The sequence below is a fragment of the Brachyistius frenatus genome, unplaced genomic scaffold (assembly GCF_029030835.1).
Source record: "Brachyistius frenatus isolate BFR_SWC_R1_liver_20210118 unplaced genomic scaffold, ASM2903083v1 Contig_185, whole genome shotgun sequence".
In the NCBI taxonomy this organism is placed as follows: domain Eukaryota; kingdom Metazoa; phylum Chordata; class Actinopteri; family Embiotocidae; genus Brachyistius; species Brachyistius frenatus.
The window spans coordinates 456,511-474,885 of NW_027210784.1; the positions used below are offsets into that span (position 1 = coordinate 456,511).

The 18,375-nt window shown below is 39.3% G+C and overlaps 1 protein-coding gene across 4 annotated transcripts in view; it reads right to left on the reverse strand.

The window, feature by feature from the left end:
- Positions 1-18,375, reverse strand: part of sorl1 (sortilin-related receptor, L(DLR class) A repeats containing) — a 99,988-nt gene that overhangs the window by 61,261 nt on the left and 20,352 nt on the right. For all 4 annotated transcript variants that reach the window (XM_069718045.1, XM_069718043.1, XM_069718044.1 and 1 more), the window contains exons 3-5: positions 14,955-15,089; positions 10,365-10,526; positions 9,616-9,683 (exon numbers count right to left, since the gene is read on the reverse strand). In XM_069718045.1, coding sequence (XP_069574146.1) covers positions 9,616-9,683; positions 10,365-10,526; positions 14,955-15,089 — 365 coding nt within the window. The remainder of the gene's footprint in view (positions 1-9,615; positions 9,684-10,364; positions 10,527-14,954; positions 15,090-18,375) is intronic.

Sequence of the window (18,375 nt, forward strand, 5' to 3'; positions counted from 1 at the left end):
GATGAACTGTTTAATCATTTAGTCAATGAAATGTCTCGAAACTGTCATAAAACAACTTCACAAAGCTGAAGATGACAATTTGAAATAATTTGCTGCTCAACCAACAACCTAAACAACCCAGAACTTTCTTTATGAGGATACACGATAAAGATAAGCGGTGAATTATCACACTAAAAAGACTGAATATTTCACTATTTATTTCTTGTAAGCTTTTTGAAATCATAAATCTATTGGAAAAAAAGTTATATCGGGCAGTTTATGCTACAACAGAGAAAACTAAATAACAACAGAGCTAATATGCTACAACAGCTTCCTCCATTTGGAAAGTTCACCGAAGTTGGACTCGACCAAATCCACTGAGTGAGCCAACTACATTTAAACTAATCAGTTTCACAGCAAACTTTGGCAGATTGAAATGCTGGTGCAACAGCAGGTCAAAGCTGTTGTTCAGATAAGCATTAGCACGACATGAAATGAACACAGCCTCTTCATCGATTTGAAAGCGAACCATTCGTTAGCAATCCAAAGACTAACTGCAGGCAGGCATCAAAGTGCACAAATGTACAATATTAATAATGATGTGGTAGCACAGCGCGGGGACCAGTGCAGTTGGTCGTAGCAAAACAGGACTCAAAACCACGTTTATGACTGGATCGTATATGAAACGCAAGAGGGCCTTTCATTTCATTAGGCTGGGAGAATTGGCAGCAGTTCGGGTGTATGACATTCCAAAACTGCATGTTATATACAAGCTCTCCATTTACAGGTAAGTCCACCTACCTATTGGTCATTTCTGGGGGAGCAGCATTGGAGCCGGTGACACCAACAGACTTAACAAACTGTTTAAGAAGGCCAGCTCCATGATTAGCTGCAGACTGGACAGTCTGGAAAAGGTGGTGGAGAGGAGGAGACTGAACAAACTGTTATCCATATTGGATAATCCAGACCACCCTCTCCACCATCTGCTGCAGGGACAGCAGAGCACTTTCTCCAACAGACTCATTCAGTTCTGCTGTCACAAGGACAGATACAGGAGATCATTCCTGATACAGGAGATCATGCCTGCCCACTGCAAAGACTGTACAATAACTCACCTCTGGCAAAATCCATCCTACATCATCATTAACACCGTTGCACTGTTTTTAATTTAATTAATTTTTTTTAATCTTATTCTATCTATTCTTTTGTATATAATGTGCATTTTTAAGTTTTTTTTATTTATACCTTTACGACCTCTATTTTTATTCTGTAAATTGTATTGCTTTTGTCGTATCTTCCATGCTGCTGTCTGTCTGTCTGTCTGTCTGTCTGTCTGTCTGTCTGTCTGTCTGTCTGTCTGTCTGTCTATCTATCTATCTATCTATCTATCTATCTATCTGTCTGTCTGTCTATCTATCTATCTATCTATCTATCTATCTATCTATCTATCTATCTATCTATCTATCTATCTATCTATCAACTCTGAGGATGCTGCAGAGTCTCCTGTCTAAGATGTTAAAAGTGATTCAATTTATGCAGCAGTTATTTACACTGTATTTTCATTTTCAATCTGAACAGCCTGCTAGGGGTCAAAAAGTCACACTTTAGGTTCTCAAAGAGTGTTCTGCTTACCAGCACTACAGAATGACAACTTGATTGACTCTGGTGTCCTTGGAGCTCTGCACTCCAGGTAGCAGGCCTGACAGTTAAAGGGCAATTCATGGTTAGTGATGTTTCCCAAGGGCTACAATGTGGCTAAGTGGTTAGCAGCATCACCTCACAGTGAGAAGGTTCAGAGTTTGAATTACGCTCCTGTTCCTTTAGTGGAGAGTTTGCATGTCCCTCCTGTGGGTTTCCTCTAGGCTCTCTTCCAGGGAACTTTATTCTTCAGAGGGTGTTAATCTGAAAAAAACGTGCTGAATTCGGCCCTATAAGGCAGCAAACACCACTTGAAATAACTGAATTATTCTGGCTTTCACTGAGCTGTTTCAGAGGCTTTTTTTCACGTACAAAGAATCCTTGTCATTTTTTCATATAAAAAAATTCAAATTTTCAAGATAATAAATGTCAGTACAAAATACAGACTATCAGCGTGTTCAAACCAAAAATATCTCTCTATGTGTCAACCTTGGAAAACAGCATGGTCAAGCTATTTGTGGCCCCGAGTGTACAGCGAGAGCTGCTCAGAAAGCGTGGCACGGAGAGCCAGCCGGAATGAATGAAGGGAGGTTGACTGCATCTTATCGTCTGCCTTCCAAATCAGTGTGTTTTCCACCAGAGTCTCGAGAGCCGAACAGAGAGAGCAGTGTCTCAGCGCAGCTCTGCCTCTGTGGCATTCTTTCAAAGGTCCCTGTTTGACTGATTGATGCTGTCTGGGCTGAGAGTGCATGGAGAGCTATTCGTAGTCTGTCTCTGTTCCTTACTTTGAATAAATCTCTGCCCCTTTTTAACACTTTCTAAACACCCTTCCTCCCCAATTTTTGCAATTCTCTCATTTTCTGCCAGTTCTGTTTGTCATTTAATTTGAGCTTCGAGAAATGTTTTGAAGGAAAATATCAACTTTTTTAGATTGGACTACCAACAACCAAGATTTTACAATAAAACAAAAACATATGATTTGTCAGTCAATATCGATATCTAGCAATGAATAAACCTGCAGTCAATAGGGCTGTCACCGTTTCTAAAAATATAACTAAATAAAACATTTTATTTCATTTAAACACAATCTAACTATCCGAGACAAATTAACATGACATGCTAAACTCACAAAAAAAAAAGCCACAAGGTACCAAGTAAGGCAATTTACAAAGTCAGCATATACCAAACATGTATTTAAGATTTGTTCATCTAAAATCATCTTAAATCCAACATGTTTTCACATATTAGTTCACATATGGTTTGGTTACCTAAAATAATGAGCTAACTAAAATAATTAGATTCTTGCAGATAGAAAAATGTCTTAAATTTTTTTTTTTTTTTTTTTTTAACCATAGCAAAAGCCTTAATAATTGAACAACTAAATTAGTCTGTGAAACAAAAACTCAGACACAAAAAGTATATTTGCGCTTTTTCTATTTCCCTCGGTCATGTTATTTGGTTAACCACCATCTCTAACTGTTCCCTTTGTTTATCTGAATGCACTTAACATCACTTTTTTAGGCAGGATTTGTATCATTTTCTGTAATCCATATGGAAGAGCAGATTGTACTTCTCATTGTATACACAAAGGATTTTATCTCTCAGTCTGTCTCCTAGCAGCGAGAACATAGGATTAGGAGGCGGGTGGGTGGGGGCTACCCATCGGGCTGGTTTTGAACATATCCTGCAGTAGGCTGACAGTCAGGCTCGAGTTTCTCTTGCTTTCAGCGCTTTACGAGCGATGTGCAACGCGTCAGCATCAGCACCTGCTAAAGCCAGAACAAACAGGATTACAGCCAAATTGGATGAGCCTTGGTGGGGGTTAAGATTATTTGTGCTACCCTTGTCCTAAAATCATTTAATTTTGTTTTTCTCTTGGCTGGTTTACCACAGTAGAGGTGTAGCTTTAACAGGCTTTATCAGGTCTAACTGGCTGACTGGTAAATACCATTAAAGGTTAAAATAAAAAAAATAAAAAAACTCTAGAAATGTCGGAATTTATTGTCCGATAGATGAATAACAACAATTGAACACAATTAGCAAAGTTTTTTTTGCTAAACTGCCAGAAAAGAGAGTAAAGCCATTCTGTTTGTGGACAAACTAAACACTTGAAGTGTATCCATATGCTTTTGGAAGTCAAGGCCAATCTTTCCTTTTCTTCAACCATGATCAGTTAGAAGTTAATAATGTAGAATTTAGCTGGGTCACCTTTAAAGTATCTTTACCTATCCTTTAATTGATCACTGTTGCAATGAATCCAGCGGTCCAGTTCATTTAAAACTACTATCCTAAATCATTATGGTAGCTTGACAAGTTAAGAATGGCAAGTTTTTGTAGGATGTCTCATGTACTGTAACTTGACGTACGCAGTGATGCAGTAATTGTCTGTGAATCAGTAACCTGCAGTGTTATAACATCACCTTTTAGTATCAGCTCAGCTTGCTTGAAACCTCATCGATGAAGGTGATATCACAAAACGTAGCAGCTACTATCTTCAACTTTTAAGCAATGGAAAACCAGAAAACACGAGTAGAGTCGATTCCGTCCCGGCAGTGGAAAAAGGGGCTTGTGAGAGATTTCCTCTTTGAGAGTCCTAACTTCTTTTGGGACCACTGATTGGATGTATTTTGATGGGGGTCCCCTTCAGAACTCATAGTGTCTGAGCTGGATTCATTATTCTCATGCTCCAGTTCTGCTTTTAAATTTATTTAACTCGTAATTGATCCCTGACTTCCTCATCAAAATGCTGCAAAATCAACGAAAATACTGCTCTACAATGGTTTTGAGAAATCGGAATATGCGAGCTGGACCTCTTATCACTGAAGGCTGACAACTGCCTGCATAAACTGTCCAAAATGTATTTATTTATTTATTTATTGATATATATATATATTTTTTTTTTGTGTGTGTGTGTGTATTTATAGTCTGTGTGTGGGTATTTATTCATTGCTCTTTTTCATATTGTGTGCACATTTTTGTTCTTTCTATGTTGCTGTGACAACCGAATTTCCCCACTGTGGGATCAACAAGGTCAAAAATCTAAATCTAAATCGAATAGGTACCGCATCAGCGAGGTGACATCACAGAAACAGAAAACTGGGAGCTGAACTTCTGGAGCGATTAAGAACCCGAATTTTCTCTCAGAAATAAAAGAGCTAAATATACAAGTTGGTAATTGTTAAATAATTAATTTATAAGTAGAACAATGTCATCATTCCTGATCTTTGATAGTCTGTATCAATAACATTGATAACTCCATGTTTCACCATACCCAATTCGATATGAAAAAAATATATGAATCAATTAAATGTCAACATCAGTTCACATTACGAGCGATTGCTACATTAGCCTAAACAATATAACATTAGCCTTTGTGGACCTGGTGTGTGTAGTAGCGGCAGTAAACAGTTCAGGATATGAATATTTTGACAACAATTGTTAAAAATAATAAGTAAACAGGATATTAATATTTATCATATATGCGAAATGCATAACTAGATTTGTCTGAGTTTCATGTAAAGATATGCCAAACATGACCATATCAGGATAAACGTCATGACCAGGAAACTCACGTCCACATTATACTACTGATTCCCGTAGTTGGGTTTCACTATATCAGTATTCCAATCAGGTGCCCTTTACTTCTACATAATTTAGGTGAGGCGTGTGCATGTACACGGAGCGTGTTATCGTGTTATGAGTGACAGAAGGTCGTTTGCGGTGTGTAAAAGTAATTTAGCTTCCTACAGAAGCAGCAGTGAGGCCTCCATGTGATCTGTCTGAAGGAGCTTCCATCGAGCATCCATTCAGGAGGCAGAAGACATTTATTCATCTGAATATTCAATTATCAGCCAGCAGCCATCAGAGTGGTCTGACTGTGGCCTTATTTATCCTTAGCCCTTGTTTTCTTGACCCTGAAGTCCCCCCCGACTGCTTCTGATTTAAATGTGAAGTAACCAACTCAGACCGCTTGAAGTGTTTGGCATAGACATGGGATATATGATCACTAATTGCATTGTCTGTCTTTTGGCGGCAGTGTAAAAGTGCAGCAAAGGAAAGGCTACTTCTACACTGAAGCTATTATTTAGCCTTTATCAAACAAGTATTAAAGTAGTTAAAGCACACTATAAATCAATTATATTGACAACTTAGGTTTGACTGCAATGAGTCATGTTGTGTTTTGTAAAAGGGAAACAATTAAAATGCAATTCATAATTCCATCGATCAGTGTTATCAAAACCAGTTATGTATTCACACATCAATACTTTTCACGTTATCAAACAATGTAGAAGTCTTAAAATGCATTTGTTATGTTTCCAGAAGTGGCATTTCCTCTGTCCTGAACTAATGGAATACAGACATCAATAATGAAAATAAAACAATAAAAGCAACATTTTAAAGTAAAATCAAAGTGTTCATTCTGTGCCTGTCAGTGGGCTTTCTGCTTGGGTAACAAGATTTAGCATCAACCCACCAGCACACAACACTGGCCAATAACAGTTTAACACCTAGAGGGGTCCTGACACACCAAACAGTCTTCAAAGAACTAACGCAGACAAAGGCTGACTGATGTTTTGCCTATTGCCAACTCTTCTGTAAAAAAGATAAACCTAAAGACACCACAAAGACAACAGAGGAGAGCCGTCTCCTATTTCATTACACTGTGGATCCATCTGGTCACAGGTTCGGCAAAGTGCTCGAAAGAAAACTTTTAACAGCCACCGTAAACTTTTCTTCTGCCTTGCTTTGTATCGTGAGGTCATCGGTATTTTGTCAGCCAAAGTATATCTTATTTGGTTAAACTGTGTAAGAAATTATAAAACAAACTCGATTTTTGCTGGCTTGCATCGTCTGCTCCTGCAGAACTTCTGTGCTACTGCTCGTGGAATACAAGAAATCAATCAGGAGTCGGATAAAATACAATTTCTTTTTTTTTTTATCCAGGTCAATGTGATGTCTTTCTTTACACTTGTTGACGCCTGCATTGCTGCAAAATCTGAGCCATGTGTTACAGCAATGGGTGTCCAAATCTGTTTTACACTGGTGGACATCCCAGTCTTAAAGAAAACATGAATTAATATGATACATCCAACTTCCAGGATGTCCCCCTCTCTTTAAACTTAACTTGTGTCGACAAGCTCGTGTGTGTTTGGTCTCATGATTGACAGCCAAGCCTTCAGTAAATATGTAAATAGCTTTACACAATCATAACCACTGCCAACTGCAGATCACAGAATAAACTCTCATGTTAAAAATGAGCCGTAGGTTTGAATCTGCAGACTGCGACACACACCTGTTTTGTTAGTCCACTAATTCTATTGCAATGCAAAGTGAATGAAGTTGAAGCAGCAGGGCTACTGGTAACTAGTTCACACATATTTACACGAAATGGAAGACACTGACAAAGTGAAAGTAAACATGACTTAAGGTATAGTCCTGTTCGGTTAGTGTGTGTCACCAGTGTAAACACAGTCGAGCTGCGGTGGCCTTTACATGAAAAGGAAAAACACATCTGAATAACTGAGGAGGTAAAAGGGAAAAAAAAGTGGATCCTTTAGTTCTTTTCATTTTTCTTCATTGACTGAACTGAAAAATTAAGCTAACATTATGTGCTGAAGTGTGTAGACTTTTAGGACATGGAATTACTCAACTGATGCCTTATTGCCCTGTTAAGTATTCAGAAAGGTGAATATCCATATGCTTCATTATTGACGATAATACTTGATTAAAACTGCATTAACCGCAAAAGACAAGTGATTCTTACATGAAACTGTCAAATGTAAAATGTATTATAGATTAACTGCAGTCACACCACTTTGTAAAGCCTCTTATTGTATAATGACATCAAAGTTAAATCTGTGTTTGCTACACAAACTGTTAAATTTTTTTTCCAGGGCAGGGTCACATGTGTAACTGTAGCCTTTGACTTAAACACTGCAGCATTAATGTGAGAAAATTCCTCAGAGTTGTTGTCTGGCAGCTGTCTTGGTTATGAGCTGGCTGTCTGAGGCTCATGCTAATACCAAACTAGAAAGTTCAACAGTAGAAGCTGCTAACATTTCAGACCAGCAAGACTAATTACACAGCTTCTCACTAAAATGTTTAAAAAAAAAAAATTAAAAAACTAAACTAAATACATTTTAGTGGTGGCAGTAAAAAGTGAAAGAGTTCCAAGACTTGTTGGTACAACAGTATTAAATGACATTTGTTCAAGCTGAGCAGCTGTTTACAGCAGCTGGACGAACGTTGAGTCAACAAGTCACTCCCAGCAGATAAGGGATGAGTAACGTTTTATATTAGAGTTAAAACATGACAGTTTTTTCACCCAGCAGGTCAGAGTTTTACTGGACCTATGCAATATTTTCGCTGACCCTGCAGCCTCTAAACAAAAGGGACTCTTTTTCCATAATTGTGGTGATTTATTAAAACAAAATACATGCAACACTGAAGTTCCCTCTAGATTTGGGTTGTTTACAACATAAGAACAGAACTTTGGATAATAACAATTCAGTATGGATGCCCTTGATAATAAACTATTGTGCCCAGAACTGAGACAACGCTGGGAGATGTGTTTTTTCCTCGTGCTTGGGGGTCTGCAGATGTCTCCTGAACACCTCACATGCAGGTTATCAGCGGATACTACCGAGTCGGCTGCACACGTCATACTCTAGTCCCCGCTCCGTTTCAGCAGTGTGTGCAACTCAAAACAAGTGTGTGGCCAAAAATGAGTTTCTTTGAAAAGAGTGATATAAGGTGCTTCATTTCCATCTTTCTTGTCCTTGTTAACACGGAATAGTGAGAGAAAGTGCCATCATGGCACGTGGTCTCCTCGAGCTCCTTCCCTGTCTGCTTCCTGAGTCACCTGTTCACAACAGACGTGCTGGTAAAACTGCTTCATGTCTGAGCACCTCCAGGCAGATGAAGAGCAGTCCTGTTGGTGTGGACTCACTGAGGTTGCTCCTTCAGTCCATCTTCAGGTGTTTCAAGGCACTGAAGCCCATCCTTGCAGGTAAATCACCAGCAAACTGTACGAAACATTCCGCAGTCGCTAGTTTTCCACCCAGGAGTGTCAGCTAAGAGTGCATCCCATAATACATTCCACCTCCTCCACGTGTATGTAAGCAAATTACGATGCGTTTCATCTGTATCTTAAAAAAAGAATGACATAATCTAAAACAATGCTGACCGATTGGCCACTGACATCCAATCGACTTGCCCTGCATATAAACTTTTACTAAATAAGACGCCACCATAAACACTGAGATCTGCGAGAAGGTGAGAGTAATAAAGGTTATTTACTGTTGAAGACTGCAGTCATAAATAGATAAAAATAAATTAAAAGTAGGTGGGACTGTTTTAATTGTTAGATGTATGTGATTCATGCCCAATGCAGCGTGGCAGTTGTGCAGCTGTTTGTATTTATTATCTTGGGTTTGGTCGAGCTAATGGTTGAATAGCAACAGATGGGAGCCTGGCAGTTTTTAATAAGGTCATTACTTTTGTGTTATTTGATTTATAGTTTTACAAAAAGTGACTTGCAGTTTACTTTCTCTCTTCTTGAAATTATTACCGTAGCCAACAGACATTTATGTTTCGCTGCAAACATAAATTTCAGTGGTTAAAAACATCTACTCTATTGTATTCATTTTTAACATGGCCGACTGTCAATTAATTAAATTATTGAAAATTGACATCCCTCCTTGAATTATTAAGCAACTAGTTCATTGTCATTTCTGATCCATCTGGTAGTGACACAATGCTGCTATAATTCAATCAAGCATTACAGTAGTCATATCAATCAATATTTGATAGTAATTAGTGCCTGAAAGATGAGGAGATAACAACCTAACTGGAATTTTCAGGAATGTTGTTTTTACTCTTTCATTCATGTTCTGCACCAGTGACTGCTGCACAGCGCTCTGGATATCTCTCATATAAAAATATGTACCTTTTAGTGTGCGGTGTACTTGTCGTGAGCTGAGACAGCCATTGTCTTACCAAAAGTAGGTCTTCACGTGCTCTTGGATCAACACCCACGTCTCCCCAAAGTCGTCTGATTTCCACAGCTATAGAAGCAGGAGGGATGAGAGGGTGCAAGGACAAGGAGGAGGGGGAGGAGGAGGAAGGGGAGAGGAGAAGAAGAAGAAGAGGGGGATGGTACAATGTAAAAATGTAGGTCAAGCTCATTCCTGCATTTTGGCTCTTACATATGTGACAAGGAAGAACACTGGAGACACGTTGACGCTATTGTGCTTAAACTTAAGACAAAGAGTAAAAAAAGCTTCCATGCCTGAAACCTAAGCGATCAGTAGCCTCTTGGTCTTGGTTAAAATGCACCACACGTGGAGTACTGAATCAGACGAGTCATGAATACTTAATAGGTAAAAGAAGTCAAAGAAATTAGGTCAATGCAAACTTCTAATACGAGCAGGAATGAAGGTATTCCACCTTTCTTTTTGGTGAGTTTATTGTTGTAACTGTACAAATGTAGCTCACTTCTCACCTAAAGTTGTGCCTGTAACAGGAAAGGCTGATGATGTGACAAGTGCTTCTCTATATCTCTAAGAATTGACTAAAAAGCAGATAAATGGCAGAAGCCTTTACGCTGTCAAATACACGGATTCCAATTGTGTTTCATACTGAGCATGCCTGCGTCATTCTTTTTGTTTCACACAAGATTTAATCACAACACCATTAGACAACTACACCCCATGAAGATGGAAGTTGGAGGCGGGGCAGGCCTTCACCTGTTTATTCGGGTGAGAGCTGTCATAGCCGAGCACCAGGTTGGATCGTCTGGAGTGGAGCAGCAGGTCGGTCGGTTTGAAGGGGAGGGAAAAGCCCTGGATGCTCTTACAGAAGTCAAAGGTGTTCCACAGGTAGTTGTTGGTGGAGTCTACGAACAGGTACTGAGGAAGAAGAACAGAAAAAAGAAGGAAAAAAAACGGGACTTATGACGACCTCTTGATACTTTTCCAAAAAAAAAAGTTTTTTAAAACAAATACATGATGGAATCCAGAATAATATTTGACAAATTAAAAAAAATACAAAAGTTCTTGTGCTCTGTTGACACGGGTACTCGGCAGCTCCTTTAATTTGATTATGTGATGTTCTGACACCACCTCATCGCAGTTATTAGACGACGTCAGGTAGGAAGTCATTCAAAGTGGGGGATCGTCTCGAGCGATGGAGGTGACACACAAACTCTAAATGTAAAATTCACTCATCATTTGGCAACATGACCTACGATTTGAAACATATGATTAGCCTAAAGTTAGCGTGGCTACTCTAGATAGCCTTATTAGCTCACTTCATGAGTGCGCTTATAACATGTACATTTGAATGGCTCATTATTACAGTTCTGTACTTCTCTTTAATGTAAGCAGAGTGTTAACAATATTTATTGTAACATTCTCACTCAGCCCTGTAACTTGAACCATTTTCTGATGTCCCCAAAAATACAGTATTCATTCCAATTTTAAATTAACATAAACATGTGATGACCAGTTGGTTAATAGCTTGGAAGAGCCACTACTAGTCCACAAGAAGAATTTTAAACTGGGGGTTGCCCGAATGCTACTACATTTCCCATAATGCATCGTACTGCATTTTGTTTTACACTTTGACACTCCCTGACAAGCAGATAACTCCCATCTTTCAAACTCTACGCTGACAGTTTGTAACTCAGGATGTTTGTTGTAACTTTGCAGCCTCTGAGCCCCCGATGGCATGACAATGACATGATCAGGGTTATTTCCTCTCTGGAGATAGGGGGGGATATTATATTTTACAACCATTTTCACAGGCTGAGTAGCACTATACAGCTTAGAATAAATACACAAAGCTATTCTAAAAGAGGAATCTGGAGAAACACAAGTAAAAAAAAGTGCTCTTGAAGTTCCAGTACCGGTTCCTTTAAGACACTATGTGGGTGTTGTATAAGAGAGAGAAAAAAAAACAATCCCTGAAGCTGAAGTGTTTCTTAGGTGCTTCAGTGATGTCTGAGTGCAGTGTTGCAGTGGGAAGTCGAGTTGCCAGATCACTAATGTATGGTGGAGCTTCGCTTAATTCCGTCCCACTGGGGGCAGAGTCTGTTCAAGCGCTCAGACGAGTTTACCGTCTGAATAATAACTGTGTGCCAAGAAGCAAATTAAACCTGGAGCAGTAGGGGGAAATTAAGATGACCTATCTTTATATGAGCACTTTGTTAAACTCTGTGCTTGATGCTGATTTAACATGAATTCATGTGAGGGCGGCACAGTGGTGCAGTGGTTAGCACTGTCACCTCACAGCAAAAAGGTTCCGGGTTCGAATCCGGTCCTGGGCCTTTCTGTGCGGAGTTTGCATGTTCTCCCTGTGCTTGCGTGGGTTCTCTCCGGGTTCTCCGGCTTCCTCCCATCATCCAAAAACATGCACCTCAGGTCAGGTTACCTGGCGCCGCGCTAGTGGCAGCCTGCTGCAGCATCTCCCCCCTGAGAGCCTCCCTGCTGTAGTGAAGACATTTCCCCTCGGGGATTAATAAAAGTGTATATAAAATCAAATGTGTGTAATTTGTTTACAGTAATGTCGTAATATTGAGGATTTGTTCATTTTTGTAACACAAAAAGTGACTGAGCATTTCTTTAATTTAAAAATTATAGTCATTATTTTAAATCTCTAGTTTACCAATTATTTTGGCATGATATCGACCAACTTTGGACCTCAAACTTTACTTACTAAATGATGTCTTGAAATTGATCTGGACTCTTATCATCATCACTCCAGTCCTCGAAGCCATTTTAATGAAATAAGTTATTTATTTTTGTATTATTCTGAGGGTGAGATGAAAAGATCAATACCACTCAAAAGTGTATGCATTAAAAACTAACTGCACCCAGTCTAATAATCCTACTTGCACTGACAACTATTGATTAGGATTTTTCCACAGCCTGTGTAACAGTGATGTAGTGCGGCTTTTCTTGAGAGCCAGGCTTGCAGTTTCCCCCTGCGGCCAATCTTTATGGTGAAGGCCTTTTCATTTAAAACTTTAAAATAATCAGAAATTTGTATTTCAAAGTTGTTATATTATTATACGGATTGAAAGTGAACACAGCTTGGACTTACATTTTTAAGGGCTGGGCATCATTTCTGAACATTATTTATTTTTAAACCAATTTTAAAAAATCCATTTAAAAAAAGAAAAAGAAAACTACATGACACATTACGGTATAAATCCTTCATTTCCATTCAGTTTAGAGAGGAGCGTAACCTAGGTTGTTTCCTGTAGCTGCAATTAACAGATGTCCCCTAAATTCCTCACATGGTATCGGTAGACACTAGCTGGCCAGTTTCACACAGAACAATGTTCGTGCAGAGCAAGTACATCAGACATATCACAGGTATCTGACCAAAGATTAGGTGAAGGGTGAAATTCTGATTCTAATGTGGGATATATAGAGGGCTTATTTGATCTCCGCAAGTTGGTTGGCCAACAAGAGGCTTTTATGCTCTGGCAAGTGTGGATGTTGTGTAAGTATCAAAATTTGGCACCAAATGAAAAGGCATTTTTCAAACCTCGATACTACCGAATCAATTGGGTCATGCCATACAATCAAAGATTGGTAGCCGGCCCTATTACAGATGCGGAAATATTCTATGTTAAAATTAAGGAACATGTTACAATAAGAGAGCACAAGACATTAGAAAATACCCATATTTTCCCCAGTAACATAATGTGAACGCATTATTCATCACCAGAGCCAAACCAAACATCCAAACTCCATTCAAAAAGATTCCGGCTTCAATATGTTGCAAAGGAAAATATTAATAGTTCTCTTGGCTGCAAATCATTTTACCAATAAAAAAAGTGGGTTAAAAATGTGCTGGCATCAAAACAATCCCAGGTATCAGTGTAAATATACTGGAGCTTCAAAAACACTCAAAGCTTGGAAACACATTCAGAGGAAAACATTTTTAAAAGGTTTGACATAAGAAGTAGAATAATATTGAAATTGGGGGAAGAAATATACTTTTAATAAATGTAAGTTTGACTTTAAAGTGACTGAAAGACAATACACTTTTGGATTACAAAATTGGAGTAACGTCAGATTGTTTACTTACATTAAGTTAGTCCTGCTTTTTTTCTGCAAACAAAGTGAAGCTTTTCCTCACTTGATAATGCGACCTTAATATCCTGAAACCCTGCTCTTTGTTTTGCCAAACCTGTCTCTCTCCAGTCCTAATGCTTTATCTTTGTGTACCTCCCCTCGTCCACTCCACCAGCTCTGAGCCAGACAAATGACCCCCAACAGTCAGACAGCCCGATGAAGCTTTCTCCACGGACAGGAACTGAGCTTTTATGCTTACTGCTCCGTTCCTGCTGTTCTAGGTGGGTAAACTATAAAGTCCTGCATGTACTGATGATACAGCACTGTAATGAAACACGTCGTATTAATTGCTTATGAAGCACACTGTGGCTCAGGGAGTGGAGCAGGCAGTCCACCAATCACAGGAATTGGTGGTTCAATCCACTTGTCAATGTGTCCCTTGGGTAAGACACTGAACCCCAAGTTGAGGAAAGGCACTAATCCATTTCCAATGGATAAAGTTGGCCTTTATCTATCGTTTCCCTTTGTCTTTTTATGACTATCAAGGACACAACAGGTGACTACATTGTCTGGCAATTTCTGTATAAATGGCATCCTCAAGTTTATCTCCCATCTTGAAGTCTTATTTCAGGCATCGGTATTCTTTAAAGTGGTAGTCAGATTGTCCAACAGCATCCGAAACCCCCTTTTCCACACCCTAATGGCCCTCCTGATCACGATGATGTTGTAAAAACTGGTTTTCACCACTCTGTACAATGTCAGTTCAAATTCAGATTTCCTCAGTCTCAACTTCATTTGTTAGTATTAAAGAGGTGGGGGACCTGAAGTTAAGAGTGTATGTCTGAAGAATAAACTACAGCCCTGCAATAAAATACCATATCATAGTCTTTAAGTTTTATTATCTTTATTTTTTTTTAGTCTTTACTCAGTCAAGAAAAAAATGGTTTACTTCAGCTCATTGTTTGAGAAAAGGCTGGGGAGTTAAGGTTTACAGTCCAAAACAATGAAGTCAACGAAATTCAACAGACCTTTCAGTTTGATAAATCTCCGAAGCAGATTTGAACTGTCTGACTCCGTAAACAAGCACAAAATTGTCTTTGAAGGGGACGTTCCCAAGAGCCCAGAGAGAACTCAGGACGCATTTCATTTTTCCATGATTCCAAGATTCCATGTTCAGAACTTCACCTTCAGTGGTGTCCTAGCCTAAGAACAGTTAATTTGCTGTGCAGCTCAGCACTGACTGTGACTTACCCTCCTGTTGTCTGCAGGGCTGTGGTAGAACTGGGAGATGACCTGCTTGCCGCCCTCCTTCACTTTGGCCCCCGAAAGCTGGAACTTGTCCGATACGAGCGTGAAAGCGGTTCCGTAGTCATAGGACACGTAGACCTGAAGACAAAAGAGGGGAGGAGGAAGTAATCAATACCTTGTAGTCCTTGATAAAACTTCAGCTCTGGATTGCTGCACGTAGATTAACATTGGACAAATACCCCGGGAATTGCTACGCTACACACTGTGTCACATGGTGACTACTTTCCCTTGATACACGTAGGGTGCGTTTTATAAATTCTGGTCATTTTGGTTTTCAGCAGCTTGAGGTTGAGATTTTTCCATTGACAGCTTAACTTTAGATAACGTAACGACTGCAGCTCATCAACTCGAGCAACGTTCACCTGCGTCCACCTTCTGCACTGCTGCGCTGCGTGTCTGTGTTAGCACGACTTTCAGTGACAAAAATCATTTATGCGCAACTCTCATACTGAGCTAACAAAACTGTCGAACTGTGTGAAGAAATTCTTGAGGAGGAATAACATGCTATTTTCAGGTATGTATATCTTTTTTCCTGATATTTTTGCATCAACAGAATTTATATTTCTAAATCCATCTATGTTTATTTATTTTTATTTTATTTATGTACTTCTCTTACACTGTTGTTATTTGTTATTCTACTGTCCTATTATTTCCACATCGTTACCCTTTGTATGAAATAATGAGTACTTGTCTACAATGCTTGTAAATTTACTTCTTGTTCAATAAAATTCAAAAAAACTCATACTTTGCTGAAATGAAACAGCTGCACAGGAAATAAGTAATGAAATAGTAGTTACTGGATAAAACTTCAGTTCTACGAGTACATTTGTTTTTGTTTAGTTTTTTCAGGGGGCGGGGAGGGCGCAAGGTCCCGTTGGCGAGGCAGCCTACAATGGTAGAGGTAACACTATCAAATGCTGAAACTATGGCATTTTTTTTTTGCTCTCGGGAAAATATATGCTCATTTTGAATTTAATGCCAGCAACACATTTCTAAAAAGTTGGGACAGGGGCGACAAAAGACTGGAAAAGTAGTGTAGGATTTAAAAAAAAAGATCTGGTGGGACACCTCGCACTAATTAGGTTGATTTGTAGTACAGGTAACAGTTAACAGGTTAGTAACATGATTGGGTATAAAAAGAGAGGCAGAGAGAATAATGTTCCTCAAAGCAATCTTCAATATGTGAGTATCATCATTATAAAGCTCTGGTTTTGCTCTATATTGTGATACGTGCTCCATGTCGATGCAATGATGAATTCGTGAGTAAATCAAGCAAGAGTAGTGGGTATGGAGATGAACGCAAAGCTGTATGCAGATTTGAACTATGATTAAATTCAATGTAATTTCAAAATGATTTTTCTCGCCAACATCATCACATCGCCAAGTCATGCCGTTTCATTTGATACGGGCTCCACCTTGCTGTGATCAAGCTTTCCTGAATAATTAAACTGAGAAGGGGCCTAAATTAAATTTGGACGCACAGTGTCTCCTCAGGGCTCTGACGACATACATTAACAATTGGTGTGATTGCCATGTGTCAACAAGGGCTGTCACTTTTTATTCAAAATATCAAACGTAATAACATTCGAACTGTAATGAGCCGTTCGAATTCAAAATTTACAGTCTGTATACGCAGCAGTCTGTTTGAAGTAGGACATTACAAGAGTGGATCATTAAATTCAGAGACTGCTCCTGTTGCGGGCGAAATGATATGCAGCTCCTGGATGTGAGCGGAGCCGGAGGAAGTTATAACCCTAATGAGTAATTGTTACACATTTTGTCGCTTGATCAAAATCAGCATCCGCTGTGAGTTGGAAAACTCAAGTGCCATCATGCCACAGTTCAGTTCATTTCCACTGAATGTTTAAATGGTAAATGGTCTCCACCTGTATCGCACTTTATCACCTCAAAGCACTTTTATCACCTCAAAGCGCTTTAAACATCCTGTCAGTCTACAGCAGCCCTCAGGATCATCAGTTTGGTTTAACATGATCACATTTGATTAATAAAAGAAATATGTATTATAATTATTGTTACTGTTACCTATTAACAATATTTTAAATGTGACGATGCTGGTCAGAACATTTTTTTTTTTAAATTGTTTGAGCTCTAATGTAGATTTTATTCCATTACCTTGTCTGGACAACCAACTACATTAAGATCTGAGACACCACTACTGTATGCCAAAATGAAATCACTCCCATAATCTGTAATTAAAAAAAAAAGGCTTAAGTATCCCCTTGATCACATCCCTCAGGGGACAATTACGCATTTAAAACCGTCTACCCTTTCAAAACATTTGGCTCTACAGATGTATGTGTGTGTGTGTGTGTGTGTGTGTGTGTGTGTGTGTGTGTGTGTGTGTGTGTGTGTGTGTGTGTGTGTGTGTGTGTGTGTGTGTGTGTGTGTGTGTGTGTGTGTGTGAGATAAGGGATAATTAGAAAGTATCAATTTTCTTTTAAGGCTTTGTGGCCTAATTAGAACTCTGTGAGGTCTGGAGTTGAGAAGTGTCACAAATTAATCATTCCACGGGTTGACATATATATACAGTGGGTACGGAAAGTATTCAGACCCCTTTACATTTTTCACTCTTTGTTTCATTGCAGCCATTTGCTAAAAATCAAAAAAGTTCATTTTATTTCTCATTAATGTACACTCAGCACCCCATCTTGACAGAAAAAAACAGAAATGTAGACATTTGTGCAAATGTATTAAAAAAGAAAAACTGAAATATCACATGGTCATAAGTATTCAGACCCTTTGCTCAGTATTGAGTAGAAGCACCCTTTTGAGCTCGTACAGCCATGAGTCTTCTTGGGAATGATGCAACAAGCTTTTCACACCTGGATTTGGGGATCCTCTGCCATTCTTCCTTGCAGATCCTCTCCAGTTCCGTCAGGTTGGATGGTGAACGTTGGTGGACAGCCATTTTCAGGTCTCTCCAGAGATGCTCCATTGGGTTTAGGTCAGGGCTCTGGCTGGGCCAGTCAAGAATGGTCACAGAGTTGTTCCGAAGCCACTCCTTTGTTATTTTAGCTGTGTGCTTCGGGTCATTGTCTTGTTGGAAGGTGAACCTTCGGCCCAGTCTGAGGTCCAGAGCACTCTGGAAGAGGTTTTCTTCCAGGATATCTCTGTACTTGGCCGCATTCATCTTTCCTTCAATTGCAACCAGTTGTCCTGTCCCTGCAGCTGAAAAACACCCCCATAGCATGATGCTGCCACCACCATGTTTCACTGTTGGGATTGTATTGGGCAGGTGATGAGCAGTGCCTGGTTTTCTCCACACATACCGCTTAGAATTAACGCCAAAAAGTTCAGTCTTGGTCTCATCAGACCAGAGAATCTTATTTCTCATAGTCTGGGA